This window comes from Spermophilus citellus, assembly GCF_964194105.1.
Source record: "Spermophilus citellus genome assembly, chromosome: 12".
In the NCBI taxonomy this organism is placed as follows: domain Eukaryota; kingdom Metazoa; phylum Chordata; class Mammalia; order Rodentia; family Sciuridae; genus Spermophilus; species Spermophilus citellus.
The window spans coordinates 117,127,946-117,142,861 of NC_138198.1; the positions used below are offsets into that span (position 1 = coordinate 117,127,946).

The window sequence follows — 14,916 nt, forward strand, 5'->3', positions numbered from 1 at the left end:
AGCAATGACTGTTCCCTTTGACTGCCTCCAATCTTTGTCTGGTGTGGTGTCACAATCTGTAAAATATCAAGAGTTTCCAGTTAACTGGCTATTGCGACACTCCAGAGAAGGCTACCTTGTAAACTGTCTTAATTGTTCTAAGTGTTTTTCCTTTTTCTCCAGTCTCTGGAATCACGCCTATCAGGAAATAGTGTTTCTCAAATTGCCTGCAGCAATTCTTTGGTTCAAAGTCAAAAGAGAATAGGAAATACTGTTGCTGTCTCAGTGAAGTCAGATAAATGTAAGACCTGTTATCATTGAGATAGTTATCTTTCTCAAAAATTGGTTTTTCTGCTGCATAAAATTTGTTCTGTTTAATTAAAGTCAATATAATTCAATTTCAGTGCCTTCATTTCAGTGATGATTAGTGTTCAGAATTACAGGAAAACTGAGAAGCTGGACGCCTGCAGTCTGTCTCACCATCCTACCACCACGCGGGCTTTTTTTCACTGCTTTAAATAGGAATTCACTTTTTTATCTTGGAGTCATTTTAGTAGCATTTAGTCCTATACCCACTTCATCACTTATTTGTAAGCATTTTTGATAGCTTGAAAACTTTACTATCAAGGATGTACATTAAGATTACCAATATCCTCCTTTTGAGAAGCATCTTCAATTTTTTACCCCCCACTGATACTGTGAGCTATTGTAGTGTTTTATGTGAAGCCATCTGGAATTTACTAGCAAATGCAGGTGTGTGTCTGTGTGTGTGTGTGTGTGTGTGTATGTGTACACACATATATTTTCTAATGTAATATTCAATTTTAAAACTGTAGCCTGTTTTATTTTTTTATTTATTCTGATTTTTTATACATGATGGCAGATTGATTTTTATCTGTATACTTTTGAATGATTCCAGAGACTTTAATTTCTAAACTTAGTGGAAAGGCAGAGTGCATTTTCTATCAAGGTAAACAAACACATTTCCCTTTTGGATAAGTAGTTTTCTCAGTAGGTGTAACTTCCTTACTTGAAAGAATAACCCACTTCCATGGAGAGATTTTCTTTTCCTTTTCTTCTCTTTCCTTTCCAGATTGAACCCAGGGACACTCTATACCTGAGCTATATCCCCTGACCTTTTTAAATTTTTATATTTTGAAACAGGGTTTCACCCAAATACCAAGGATAGCCTCAAACTTGTGATCCTCCTGCCTCAGTAGTTGGGATCACAGGCAGGTACCAGGAAGAGATTTTCTTATTGCCAACTTTTCTTTTAAGACTATAAAATGTGACAAACAGCAGTGTAACAAAATAGTTATGTAGCTATTTTTTCTTTTACATTTCTAAATTATCTAATGATTCTTAACCTGACAAACTCTTGCTCCTTCATCAAGACCCAGCTCAGGTATCACCTTCATAAATGCTTCATACACTCCTCAGACTTAGTTGCTTGATTCTTTAATTGTACCACTTCCCCCATAGCCTTTAGCTCTTTTTATTCAACTTGATGACTATCATAACAATGTAATAATTTCACTTGTGAGCTTGGAGCTTTCTTAAATCATCTTCCTCATTTATATTTTCTCTCTCATGAGCTTATCTTTTTCAGCTCTTTCAGAGTACATATCTCACTATAATCAGCATTACTTTCCTTAATATCCCCAATGCTGAGATGTCATGATTACTTTTTTTCCAGGGTTCCCATCTTTTCCATTTTACAAAGATATTCCTCTGTGTTAGGTTGAGATGAGTTTAGTGCTGCTTCTACCTTCTAAGAGAAAATATCAACAGAATATTTCTAAAATTATTAGGTTCACTTGTATTAGCTGAATGAGAGTTTCCACTATTGCCTATACCATTGACATTTCTAAATATGTTTATTGCATAACTGTCATTTTTTTTTGCCTGTGACTTTCTAGTGTTTTTAAAACTATTATTTTCTATGAAAATTTAGTTCAATATTTTCCTTGTCTAGCACAGTGACACAATTTTACATTGGCTTATTTATTAAACTGTGATCATTTTAAGGTTATAGGGATCTAAAAGTTTAATGCACATCGGAGCTAAGAGGCAAAACTCATACAAGAAAGAATTATAGAGTAGACTTCTATGGTAATGTTTACATTCTTAAAGAAAAATAATTGGTGATTGTAGAAATGAAATGACCCTCGTAGAGAAATTAAAATTTAAGTTTGACCCTCAAAGAGAGTGAAATTTTGAATAAATAGTAACTCTATTATTTATTTTAAACTTCTTATTCTAAGAAAAGGAAAAGGAAGTGAGTGTAAAGGAAAGATAGTATTTTCTATTTTTCCTTGTATAAAACATGGGGGAGGGTTGTGGCTCAGTGGTAGAGTGCTCACCTAGCATGTTTGAGGACCTGGGTTCAATCCTCAGCATGACATATAAATAAGATAAATAAAATAAAGGTATTGTATCCAACTGCAACAAATACTTAAAAAAAAAATCATCTGGGAACATGAAGCTCTCTGCTGTTACTTGGCTCACACATTGTAAGGTGGTTCCATTTGGGTAGTTAAAAAATGCAGTAAGACATTTCAAGCCATTGTGACACTATACAAGGAAGCAAAATAGGGGTATTAATCTAGGAACACAGACCTTATTACTCTCAAAAATTAAAATTGCACTATTTTCCAAACAAGAATGTTAGGGATGATCTCTAAAATGTTTGTTGATGCCTTTATTGAAAGTATTGATTAGGGCTGGGGTTGTGGCTCAGTGGTAAAGCACTTGTGAGGTGCTGGGTTTGATCCTCAATGCCACATAAAAATAAATAAATAAAATAAAGGTATTGTGTCTGTCTACAACTAAAAATAATTTTTTTAAAAAGTCTTGATTGATACTGTAGTATTTTTAGGTTAGAACTAAATTTGATGAACTGAAAAATTGAGAAAGATCTTAAATATTGTGTGTGAGACTTGATGATAAAATGTGGGTTTTGAAATTACACTGAAAACATGCTCATTGATATAATGTTTGTTATTTGACTATACTTTGAATGCAGTGCCTCTTTGAGGTGGAGAGGATTGATTTATGTTGGGGTTGATCTACTTCAGTTGTCTTACAAGTTTTCATTTCAGTAACGTAAACATAACTTTTATTTATTTATTTTTTGGGGGGGTGTCAGTGATTGAACCCAGTGGTGCTTAACCAGTAAGCCACATCCCCAGTCCTTTTTTATCTTTTATTTAAAGACAGGGTATTTGCAAAGTTGCTTAGGGCCTTGTGAAGTTACTGAGGCTGGCTTTGAATTTGTGATCCACCTGCCTCAGCCTCCTGAGCCATTGGGATTACAGGCATGCGCCACTGCATTGGGCATAGTAAGACACTTTTCTGAGGTAATTTGACAATGTCTGCCACATTCACAAATATACATTCTTTAATCTTCAATTTCATTTCTTTAATTTTTATAGACATTTTCATAAACACAAATAAATTTTAATTTTTAAATTTTTACAAATAAGGGTATTAAAGTCTGAAAACAAAATGTCCAATAGTAGGAGATGGATTAATTAAAGCATAATGATCCATATATGCCAATATAGAATGATCACTAAGATACATTTAAATTGAATAAATTAGGGTGCGGCCATTATTTATGAGATGATTTCATTTATGTATGAAAAGAGAAATTTGCATATGCCTAGCATACTATTAAAAGGATATGGAGGAAGATTGTTCCGGCAGAGTAAGATTGCTAGTTGGAAGATGGGGATGGGAACTTTTCTTTGGAAAAGAAAAGTATGTGGTAAAATATCCTTTTATATTTTACCACATACTATGTCTTAAGTGGCAAGACTGGGATTCCAACCCAGATCACTAATTTCAAAGTCTATGCTCTTTCTGTTTTATCACAACTATTGCTATATGTCTGCTTTAAAACACAGTTCAGCAAATTTTAGGTCATTACAGCATATCAAACAAAGTCGATTTTAGTTATCTTAGTAACTCAGAGTATGTTTTATTTACCCATCATGGTCAATCTTTTATTTAATTTATTTTTTATTTGTTCTGATCAGTTATACATGACAGGAGAATGCTCTTCGATTGATTGTACACAAATGGAGCATAATTTTTCACTTCTGGTTGTATATGAACGAAGTAGGGTCATACCATTCATGCAATCATACATGTACCTAGGGTATAATGGTCAATCTTAACACAGAAAGCAAGCCAGGTGATACAAAACCAATTATTTTAAAAAATAAAGTGACAAACTGTAGTATCATATCAATTTTATTCTAGGCAACCATAAGATACAACATTTAACTTAATTAAAATCAGGACATTCACATTGTAAGTAATTGTAGAATATACCAGCCATGAACTGGGATCATCAACCAATCTTATACTGAAAACCAAGTATATTCATTGGTGGTTCTGAATGAAAAAGTCTAACAAGGCCAAATTGGCTTACACTTTTTTTAATCTAAAATTTGATGTTAAGATTTAAGTTTCCAGTCTAGTAATGGAGCATGGCTAAGTCTCAAGGAGGAGCAGAACACAGTTGAAATTATAAATATAGTCTTCCAGATTTTCTCACCTATTATCTCACAAATTCTCAGAAGTCAGAAATGATGTTCATTTGTTTTTGAAACCAGATGGTCTTGTTGTGGGTAGACAGTATTGTTCAAGGTAGTATCAGATTTTTATATTGTTTCTAACCATCTCAGTTCTGTGCTGTGTGCTGCCTTAGTTAAGGCCTTTAGTTCAAATCTGGATCATCAGTTTTAGGATTATCCTGTGACTTTAATGTCTTCCTCCATCTTGATTTTCAAAGCTATTCTTCATGTCACTAAAGCTAAAACCTTTGAAAATTGCTTCCTCATGTCCCAAACAACTCTTTTCAGTCGCTTTTTAATTAGTGAAATATATATTGCAGAAAGAGGATTTACAAACCTGTTTAGGAAATTTGCGTCCTTGTCTTTCACATATAAAATCTTTATTCTAATCACATGGTTTCTTCAGTGTCCCTGGAACATACATGATATTTTCCTGAACTGGTACTTGGAAACTTCTTGATATATTCCCTTGAAATGCTTTTCTTCCTTCCTCCTTTTTCTCATAACAAGTGCATCCTGAAAAGAAGATCCTATTTATATTTATTCCTTTCCCTAAAGCTTCTTCAGTCTGTAATGATCTTGAAATCCTTTAAAGTATTTTATTTTCTCTATTCTACTTAGGGAAATTTACTAGATATAGACTTGTGAATTTATATGTGTCTCTAATTAACTCTAATGGTACTATTAACTTTTAGGTATATTTAGTTGATTTTTTTTTAAGATATTAGTGTGAAGGAGGCTGTGGTTGTGGCTCAGTGGTAGAGTGCTCGCCTAGTACCCGTGAGGCACTGGGTTCAAACCTCAGCACCACATAAACATGAAATAAAGATTTTAAAAAAGCAAAAGAGGAAGAAGAGGAATCTGTTTAAAAAAAAAAAAAAAGATATTAGTGTGAAGCTTTTTTGGGCAAGGGATACCAGGGATTGAATTCAGGGGTACTCGGCTGCTGAGCCACTTCCCCAGCCCTATTTTGTATTTTATTTAGAAACAGGATCTCACTGAGTGGTTTAGCGCCTCACTGTTGCTGAGGCTGGCTTTGAACTCAAGATCCTCCTGTCTCAGCCTCCTGAGCTGCTGAGATTACAGGGTGTGCCACTGCGCCCAGCGAGTGTGAAGCTTTTATATGTCTCTCTTTTTTTTTTTACATATAGCATAAATGCTTAATGTAGGCAATTTACAAATGATTATTTAATGTGAGTATAGAGAAGAGATCATGTTTTATTTTTCTATGCTTTACCAGTGTTTAACACTAGGCCTGGTATACAAGCTTTCAATAAATGTTGAAGTTTGGTTAAATAATTAATTTTAGATAGTTGTATTTTATAATCTTGTTAGTTTGTAATGTAGTCTGTTTCCCTAACCCTACCAAAGCAAGATTGTGTCAATGATGCACTTTTCACTTTTCTGAGACCATGCAGAGTATTACCTGGAATATAAAAGATCAAAACCTGGATACTCTTACATATTGTTCAAGAAAACTAATGTTTAAAGCTTAGGTTTTGGTGTTGTAGAGCTTAAGGTTCACAGTTCTATTCTTCTACTACCTAGTTGCATGACTCTCAGTAGTCTGTGCCTTTACTGTAAAATACTGATGATAATGACTATTCTTATGTACATGGAGTTATCTTAACGCAGTTAAATAAGGTTGTCTGTATAAGCACAGAGTACATAGTCAGGAAAAATGTTAATTATTTCTATTGTTGTTATTGCTAGTTATCATCCTCTTAATCTAATAGCCTTTCATATTGCAGAATCATCTGTCATTATAGAAATTTTAACCTACGTGAATAGCTTGTCAATAAAGTTTCAGCTTTTAAATCTCTTCCTAAGTTTAAATATTTTGACTTTGGAATTTAGCTTATAGTAGAATCCTCTTTCTTCAGAGTAAAAAATAGTGGACTGCAAGCTAAAAGATTTGAATTCTCTTCCTAGCTTGATCACTGTATAGGTAGTATCAATGTATTATTATTTGTGTGCATGACTTAATTCCGATGGCTTACGGAGTTTATTTAAAGTAAGGACCAAGTCTTACTGAGTTTTATATGTAGCAGCATGGATTAGTAAATATCAGTTGAATAAAAACAGCCTTTAGTTTCCCAAATGAGGGCATTGGACTCTCTAAAAATTTGTTTTAGCTCTCAAATATTTTGAAAATATTTGAATGGCCAATGAAAAATGAACCCCAGCATTGGAAAATAATTGAGGATTCAAAGATATACATGTGAGTTTTGCAACTCATAGATTATAGAAGTAAAAGGCTCCCCTCTGTCCTGCTTCCCCCAACCCCCAAGGAACAATATCTGGATTCTGGTATATCCAGACATTAACTTTTTAATACATAGGCATTTCAAATAATTTCAAAACTGACCTTGAGTTGTAGGAAGCAGAGTACTATTGTGGTTTTACTTTGGCATTCATAAATACACTATTCACCTAAAAGAAAATATTCCCTCTGTATTGAAAGCAGTTTTATATTACTTCCAAAGTAGAAAATTTACAGTTAGTCATACTCTTTTAGCTTTCATATTTTAGAGTAACTTTATAGGTTTTTTTCTCTTGAACATTAATCTTTGAGTTTCATCCTTAAGTATAATATATTAAAATGCTTATACATAACCTCATATATAAATGCAATTACTTTTCAGGTAAATTTTTATTAGTAGTATCTTTTTTTTCTTTTTCTTTTTTTTTTTTTTTTTTTTTTTTTTTGGTACCGGGGATTGAACTCAGGGGTACTGAACCACATCCCTAGCCCTTTTTTGTATTTAGAGACGGGGTCTCATTGATTTGCTTAATGCATTGCATTTTTGCTTAGGCTGGCTTTGAACTCAAGATCCTCCTGCCTTAGTCTCCTAAGCCACTGTAGTATCTTTTTGTTTGTTGAATATATGTATCTTATTATATATGTTTATGTCTGTGTTATTTATCATGACATGCTTTTTAGGCATGTTTTCAGTAAGTAACCTTTGCTGAAATAATCATAATTTAAAGCTAGCCACTCTATTTTTCCCCCTAAAATTTAACTGTGGATCGGATACTTTCAGGACTTTTTCAGTTATAAACTGCTTATCGTAAAGAGTAAATGTATGGAGAAAATGTCAACTACAAACAAAAACGTTCAAATAGTATAGTGAGGAGTATGCACTGAAAAACTAAAATTTTACTCCAAGTAGTCAGTTATTATTAATAACCTGAGTGTGTTTAAAAAAACATTTGGGCTAGGGTTGTAGCTCGTGGTAGAGTTCTTGTCTAGCACATGTAAAGCCCTGGGTTCAATCCTCAATACTGCATAAAAATTTTTAAAAATACAAATATTGGGTCTATCTACAACTAAAAAGATTTTAAAAGAAAAACATATACAAGCATACACAATACACTATACGGACTGTATATCCATAATCTTTAAAAAATTATATTTTGATGATGTATCTTTCCTTCACTAACCTGTATGTAGTAGTTAAACAAATGTTTATTGAATTAATCAATACTCTATTAGCAGCTGGTGAGTATTTTCGATATATTTAGTTCTTAAAGTACTGTGTAATTCCTACAAGATACCTTTTCAAGGATTTGGGGCTAATTTTTTTAAACTATAATAAAAGTGCATTCCTTCATCAATAGTAAGATATTAAATGTAAATATAAACAAAGCTGTTTTGTATGTGACTTATGAAATCATACTGCATATCTTATAGTCACACTGTGTATAATGAATTTAGTTCTCAAACTTGATAAACTTATAAACAAGTTTTACCAGTTTTCCAACTATGATGAAAGTTTCTAATCATTAATTTCTGAGTTATAAAATGAATTATCAGGAAGTTACACAAGCATCCTAGTATTAAAGAATATGTTTTGTGGTTAAATTACTTCATATGGTAGCTTCTTGCCTTTTCCTTTTTTTTTCTTCTATTATTATTATTGTTGTTTTGTGTGTGAGGCAGGGAATAATGTCCCTATGATTTTTTTTTGTCATAGATGGACACAATTCCTTTATTTTATTTGTTTATTTTTATGTGATGCTGAGGATAAAACCCATTGCTTCACATTTCTAGGCAAGTGCTGTACCAGTGAGCTACAATCCTAGATTTCCCAGGTTGATCTTGAATTCCTGGGCTCAAGTTATCCTCCGACCTCCATCTTCAGGTGGTATTGGGACACTTAAGGCATCTGGTTGTGCCATAAAAGAGTTGTGGCTGAATTAAAAGAAGCATTACCAAAGTAAAATCACTTTGTTCCATAAATAATATTTTTCTGATAAGGTGGAATAGATTTTAATGAATTAGATTTTTTTGTAACAATTATTATTTTAAAAGATATAAGAGCTTTTTTTATTCTTATAGATTATAAACTTGTTGACTTGAAACTAAAAAAATTTTAGAAAATATTTTTTAGTAGTCATAATAATACCAAGTTGAAAATTAAACTGCCTTTACCTTCCCCATAGATCCTACTTATTGCATAGAAGAGTTCTTTAAAACTTAAAAGGGAAATATTAACAGTATAAAGGAAGAATAATGTATCATGACCAAAGATATTCTAATCTAAACATGTATGTATAATTAAAAATATTTGAAGATAAAAGGAGGAAGAAAAAGACTTAATAAGCTAGTAAGAGATGAGAACATTAAAAAAGTTTATCTGAAATCAGCAGCCACATCATTCTTACAATTTCATTGACATCAGGAATAATACACATACCAGAATGTTGGTTTTTAAAAGTTTATCCTATTGAGTGTACATGTATTCATATATAGGTTGGAAGCAGAATAGCTAGTGAGGAAACAAGACTTGTGACTAAAAGCAGAGTATAATACTCAAGTGGACTTAATGGTAGGGATAGTGATAGCCAGATGAACTCATATATCAGGAAAATGTTAGATACATGAACCAAGAATGTGACTAGAAAATTCATTCACATATCCATAAAAGGTAATGGCCAGTGTATTTGTCAAAAGAAAAAAATGTTCAAGTTCATTAGGAATCAGAGATGTATTATTAAACAAGATATAATTTTACATTATGTTCAATTAATGGAATATTTAAAAATAATACCAAGCATTGACAAATACAGTTATATACTACAGGGGGATTCAAATTGCTATGTATACTTATGTTGGAAAGCAGTTTAGTAATATGTATCAATAGTTTTAATAGTATGGGAAAATCACACTGTACAAACTTCATTTAATAAAAAACAAGATAATCGTGTATGTGATTTCATTCTATTCCTACAAAAACATACATATTTAGGGCTGGGGTTGTGGCTCAAAGGAATAGCGCTCACCTAGCGTGCATGAGGCACCGAGTTTGATCCTCAGCATCACATTAAAATAAAATAAAAGTATTATGTGTCTACCTCCAACTAAAAAATAAATGTTTAAAAAAATACATGTTTAGACTTGGAAAAAAGGTCAAAACTGAATATTTAGAAATTCAGTGGAAAAAATTAACTCATTCCTAGTTCTAGTGGGATTGGGATGATTTATCATGTATACATATTCTTTGATATTCATAATTATTTATAATATGTGTTTTTTTAATTGGAGTGAAAAATATAATTGTGGTATGACATAAAACATTGGAGAACAGTGTTTAAGTTGAATTTTTTTTTTTTTTTTTTTGTACCAAATATTGAACCCAATGGTGCTTTACTACTTGGCTAAGTCCCTAGCCCTTGTTTTATTTTGAGACAGGTTCTCACTAAGTTGCTGAGACTGGTCTTTAATTTGGATTCTCCTGCTTCCGCCTCTTGAGTCTCTAGGATTATAGGCATGTGCCACCATGTCTGGCATAAAGTTGGAAATTTAACTCCTATATATATTTTGACCCAGGAACTTTGTTTTATAATGTGTCAAATTAATTATTTACCAGGCAAGTATATTTATAATGGTTTACATTTTCACCTATTTTAATAAGTCTATAAGTAAAACTCCTCACTAGGTTTATATTGTGAAATTTATTTTTCTTTTAGTTACAACATAGTCTTACTTTGGTTCAATAAATGTGATTATACCACATTTATCCATTTATTAGTTGATGGACATTTGGTTTATTTGTATTTTGTGATCATTGTAAATAAAATAAGACAGTTAATAAACACTTGCAAACCAGATTTTGCATGAACCTGTTTCCATTTCTCTTGGAAAAACTTCTTACCCCATTGAATTATCTTGGTGTCTTTGTCAAAAATCAATTGACCATAAATATAAGGGTTTATTTTTGGATTCTTAGATTTATTGCATTTAAACTTATGCTAGTATAATGCTGTCTTGAGTACTTTGGCTTTGTACTGAGTTTAAAATAAAAAAGCATGAGTCTTTCATTCTTATACATTTTATGGATTTTTTTTTTTTTTTTTTTTTTTTTTTTTTTTTTTTGCCTGGGTTGGGGGAAGGAGACTCTTTTGTTCCCATAGGAATTTTAGAATTGTTCCCAAAATTTGCAAGAAAGCCAGATGGAGTTTTTAGTAGGAATCATTTTGAATTTAAAGATTAATTATGGAATATTATCATCCTGACTCTGATCTTCTGGTCCATGATCTTGGGTGTGTTTCCATTTATTTAGATCATTTTTAAGTTCTTTCAATAAGGTATTGGCTTTTTGTAGGGGGGCAGGAGATGGGGAGGGAACCCAGGTGTGATTGACTAATAAGGTACATCTCAGCCCTTTTTTATTTTTTCACTTTGATACAGTTTTTCCAAATTGGCCAAGCTGGCTTCAAACTTCCAATCCTGCTTCAGCCTCTTTCATTGTACAGTTTTACACTTTTTTTGTTAAATTTATTCTTAATTTTTTTCTTTTTTGGTGTTATTGGAAATAAAAATAATTTCTAAATTTTACTTCTGAATTGTTCCTTTAGCATATAAACATCTGGAATATTTTTATTTATTGGTTCTTATGTTCTGTAACCCTGAGAAACTCATTTATTAGGTTTGTTTTTTAGTAAAATTGTTAGAATTTCCTCTATACAAAATCATGTCATCAGTAAATAGAAATAGTTTACTTCTTCCTTTCCAATCTGGATGCTTTTGTATACGAAATCAGTAGTTATTCGAATCATTGTTCCTCTATATGAATGTATTTTTTTTTCTGTTTGCTTTTAGTATTTCTTCTTCAATTTTGGTTTTGAGCAGTTTGATTATATATATCTAAGTTTCTGCTCTCTTTACATATCTTCTTTGATGTTCTCTGATCTTGAATCTATATCTCTCCCACCTTTTGTCTCACATGTTGCTGATTCCAATCCTGCATATATTAGACATTTTTATGTTGTCCCGCAGGTCCCTGAGTCTGTGTTAAATTTTTCCAATCTTTTTTTCCTCTACCCTTCAGATTTAATTAATGTATCTTTGAGGTCATTGACACTTTCCTGTCTCCTTTACATTCTGTTTTTAGAACTCTGCAGTAAAATTTAATTTCAGAAATTTTTCAGGTCTAGAATTTCTATTGGTATTTTTTTATATTCTGTATTTTCTAAGATTTCCACTCCTTCCACTCATTGTTTACATATGTTCCCTTACTTAGATTTATATGTATAGCTAGGTTTAAAGTTTTTTTGTCTACTGATTTCAGCATCTGGTTTATCTTGGGGTTGGTCCTGGTTGATGGTGTTTTTCTCTTGACACTAGATCACATTTTATCAGTTCTTGCATGTTGAGTATTTTGGACAGTATGATGGACAATGTGTCTGGTAGGTTGTGAAGTCTAGATTCTATTTTTTCAGAACATTGTTTGTTTTTTAGTAGGCAATTATCTTGTTTAGAATAACTCTGCAAAATCTTTCTCTCTGATGGAAACTCAAATTTCTGTTCTGCTTTTTTCTGTAGCTAGGCTGCTTTGCAGTGTATGTACATTATTCAGGCATTGGCCAGAGATTTGGGGAGGGAAACTTGGTTATTTTGAAGTAGTTCACTTGGTTTGAACTTTTTACCTTTTTTTGTTTCCATGGTTTTATTAACTGGAAATATTTGTTGGTATTTGAATTCCAATCCCTTATTTTGACAATTAAATAAGATACTGGTTATCTAATGCTTTTATTTTTCTCTTTATTACAGACCGAGCTGGAAGCATCAGTACTCTGGATTCTTTAGACTTTGCAAGATATTCAGATGATGGTAACAGGGAAACAGATGAGAGAGTGGCAGGTAAGATTGTGAAGACAGACTGAATTCTTGACTTTGCAGAAATAATGAAATGGCTTGAAGAATTATCTTTCTTCTACAATATGGTATGTTAATATAATATGCATAGTTATTATATAAAATTGTGCCAATAATTTATTGTTATTAAATTCTAATTTATTGTAAGTTTGGGGTACCCCAACCAGGGTGCTAAGAGTTTCTGGATATACATACCTGAATTTGGCCTGTAGCCAGCAACTTACAACCAAGTAGTATTAAAACCGGTGTTAAACAGACTTAACTCAGCCACTGGGTAATACAAAGTTAGTTGAACCTTTGCCTCATTACTTTGATTCTCCAAACCAAGGTTCATATTCGGGTATGTGTATCACTGTAATTCTATTGATTGTTCAAAACTGATTCCAGTCTCATTGGTGAGTAAAATTTTATCTTGAATTCCCTGGGTGCTCCTGAGCCATCATAACATATCTCTAGAAACTTTTGACTTTCCCCTGATTCAGAAAATAGAGGTTAATGATTGGTTCGCAAGGTCCTCCAGGACCCCACCTATATCAGTAACAAGGACAGCATCTTTCTTATCTGTTTCTCAGTCAGTCTACTTACCTGCCATAGATCACTCCTCTCCCTAGAGCCCTGCCCTCTAAGTATCACCACTATATTTGCAAGTACTTCAGAGGACCAGATGAGCCCAGTGGAATCTGCTGAGGGTCCACCGTGAATTTGCCTAGCTCCTTAAATATAAATATGTGGTACTTTCTGGTGCCTCTAGGCTGAGGCTCCCTGCCCTTGAAGGCATTCTAGATTGTTTTGCAGGCATTGTAGTTTGTATAAGACTTTGTCACTGAGAAACATGAGAAAAGCAGGCAGGTACCGCTTGGGTATTTTGAGCTCCACTGGAATGTAGGTACTCCTGAAATAGGAGGGATGCCATATGGATAGATAGAACCTATGAAGGAAATATGAGGTTAGAAAATAACCATAATTTGGATTCCTCTCTTGCCCAGCTCTTGAATTTTTATTTGATTTACTGGAATAAGTTTGATAAAACCTACCAAAGATGATATTACCTGAAATTGTCACTATGAATGAAAATGAGTACTAAAGAAGGCGCAAACACCATCCTGGATACTCTAAATGTTGATTAACTCATTGAATAATAAAATTATCTTCATTGTCTCCTCCCCAGAAAACTGAGGCACTCAAAGGATTATATAAGAAGAGAGCTAGGATTCAAATTTAGATAGTCAGGCAACACGAGCCCACAATTAACTATACCACAGTCTATCTCCTTTCATAAAAGATTAGGTTTGACCTAATTAAAAATAACATTTCAATATATACTTTTTCATTCTTTGCCCAAGAATAGATATTGAACATTCTAATAACTCAGACATTGATATAAGTTAGGGAAAAACAAGATTTGTTTTTCAACAAAAGCTGAGACAAGATTTAATAGTCTAAACAATAGCATTATCAATTAATGGGGAAATCCCTAGAAGAGTTTAATGTGACTTCCCTATATCAAATTACAGTTTAGTGATAAGCATCACCTATTGGTAGTCATAACCAAACAGCAAACTGAATACGTCAGTAATATCTAAAAATTAGTAAATCAACTGGAAATTACTTAAATAATTTTGGGATTATTTTATCCTATTGTATCATTTGTAAAGTAGAATTGTTACATGTAGTTACATATTAGGTATTAGCTGTAGGTTATATATTAAATATGTGAAATTTTAGTTGATTTAGACTAAATATATCCCAATTGTTTTACTGTATATATTGTTAAATATTAGAAAAAAACTCCTACCCAGAAGTTGGCCACATAATTATGTTCTTTTCCTCAACTTACATTTGAAAACTTACCTTTTTGATTGAGACAAATTAAAGGGTTCATCATTATTCTCACTATGTAGGTATTTAATACCTCTTATTAAAGAAAAAGAAGCATTATAGATGAAAAAGCAAAATGTTTAGATTAAATTTATAATCACAAATTCCTTGGGATAATCTATTCACAGCAATGTAGGTAGAAAAGAAAATTAAAGTTTCTCTAACCAAATTTCAAGGTGTATGTACATTTTCATTCCTTGCCTAACTTTTTATCAGAACTCTGAGTAAGAAGGTTAAAAACCTCATTCAGCCAAGTGTGGTAGCACACACCTGTAATCGCTTATCAAATTGTAATTTGGTATAAAACCCAGTAAA

The 14,916-nt window shown here is 32.4% G+C and overlaps 1 protein-coding gene across 7 annotated transcripts in view; it reads left to right on the top strand.

The window, feature by feature from the left end:
- RELCH (RAB11 binding and LisH domain, coiled-coil and HEAT repeat containing) overlaps positions 1-14,916 on the top strand; it is a 112,943-nt gene that overhangs the window by 942 nt on the left and 97,085 nt on the right. For all 7 annotated transcript variants that reach the window (XM_081263662.1, XM_081263665.1, XM_081263663.1 and 4 more), the window contains exon 2: positions 12,619-12,708. In XM_081263662.1, the coding sequence (XP_081119788.1) occupies positions 12,619-12,708 (90 nt within the window). The remainder of the gene's footprint in view (positions 1-12,618; positions 12,709-14,916) is intronic.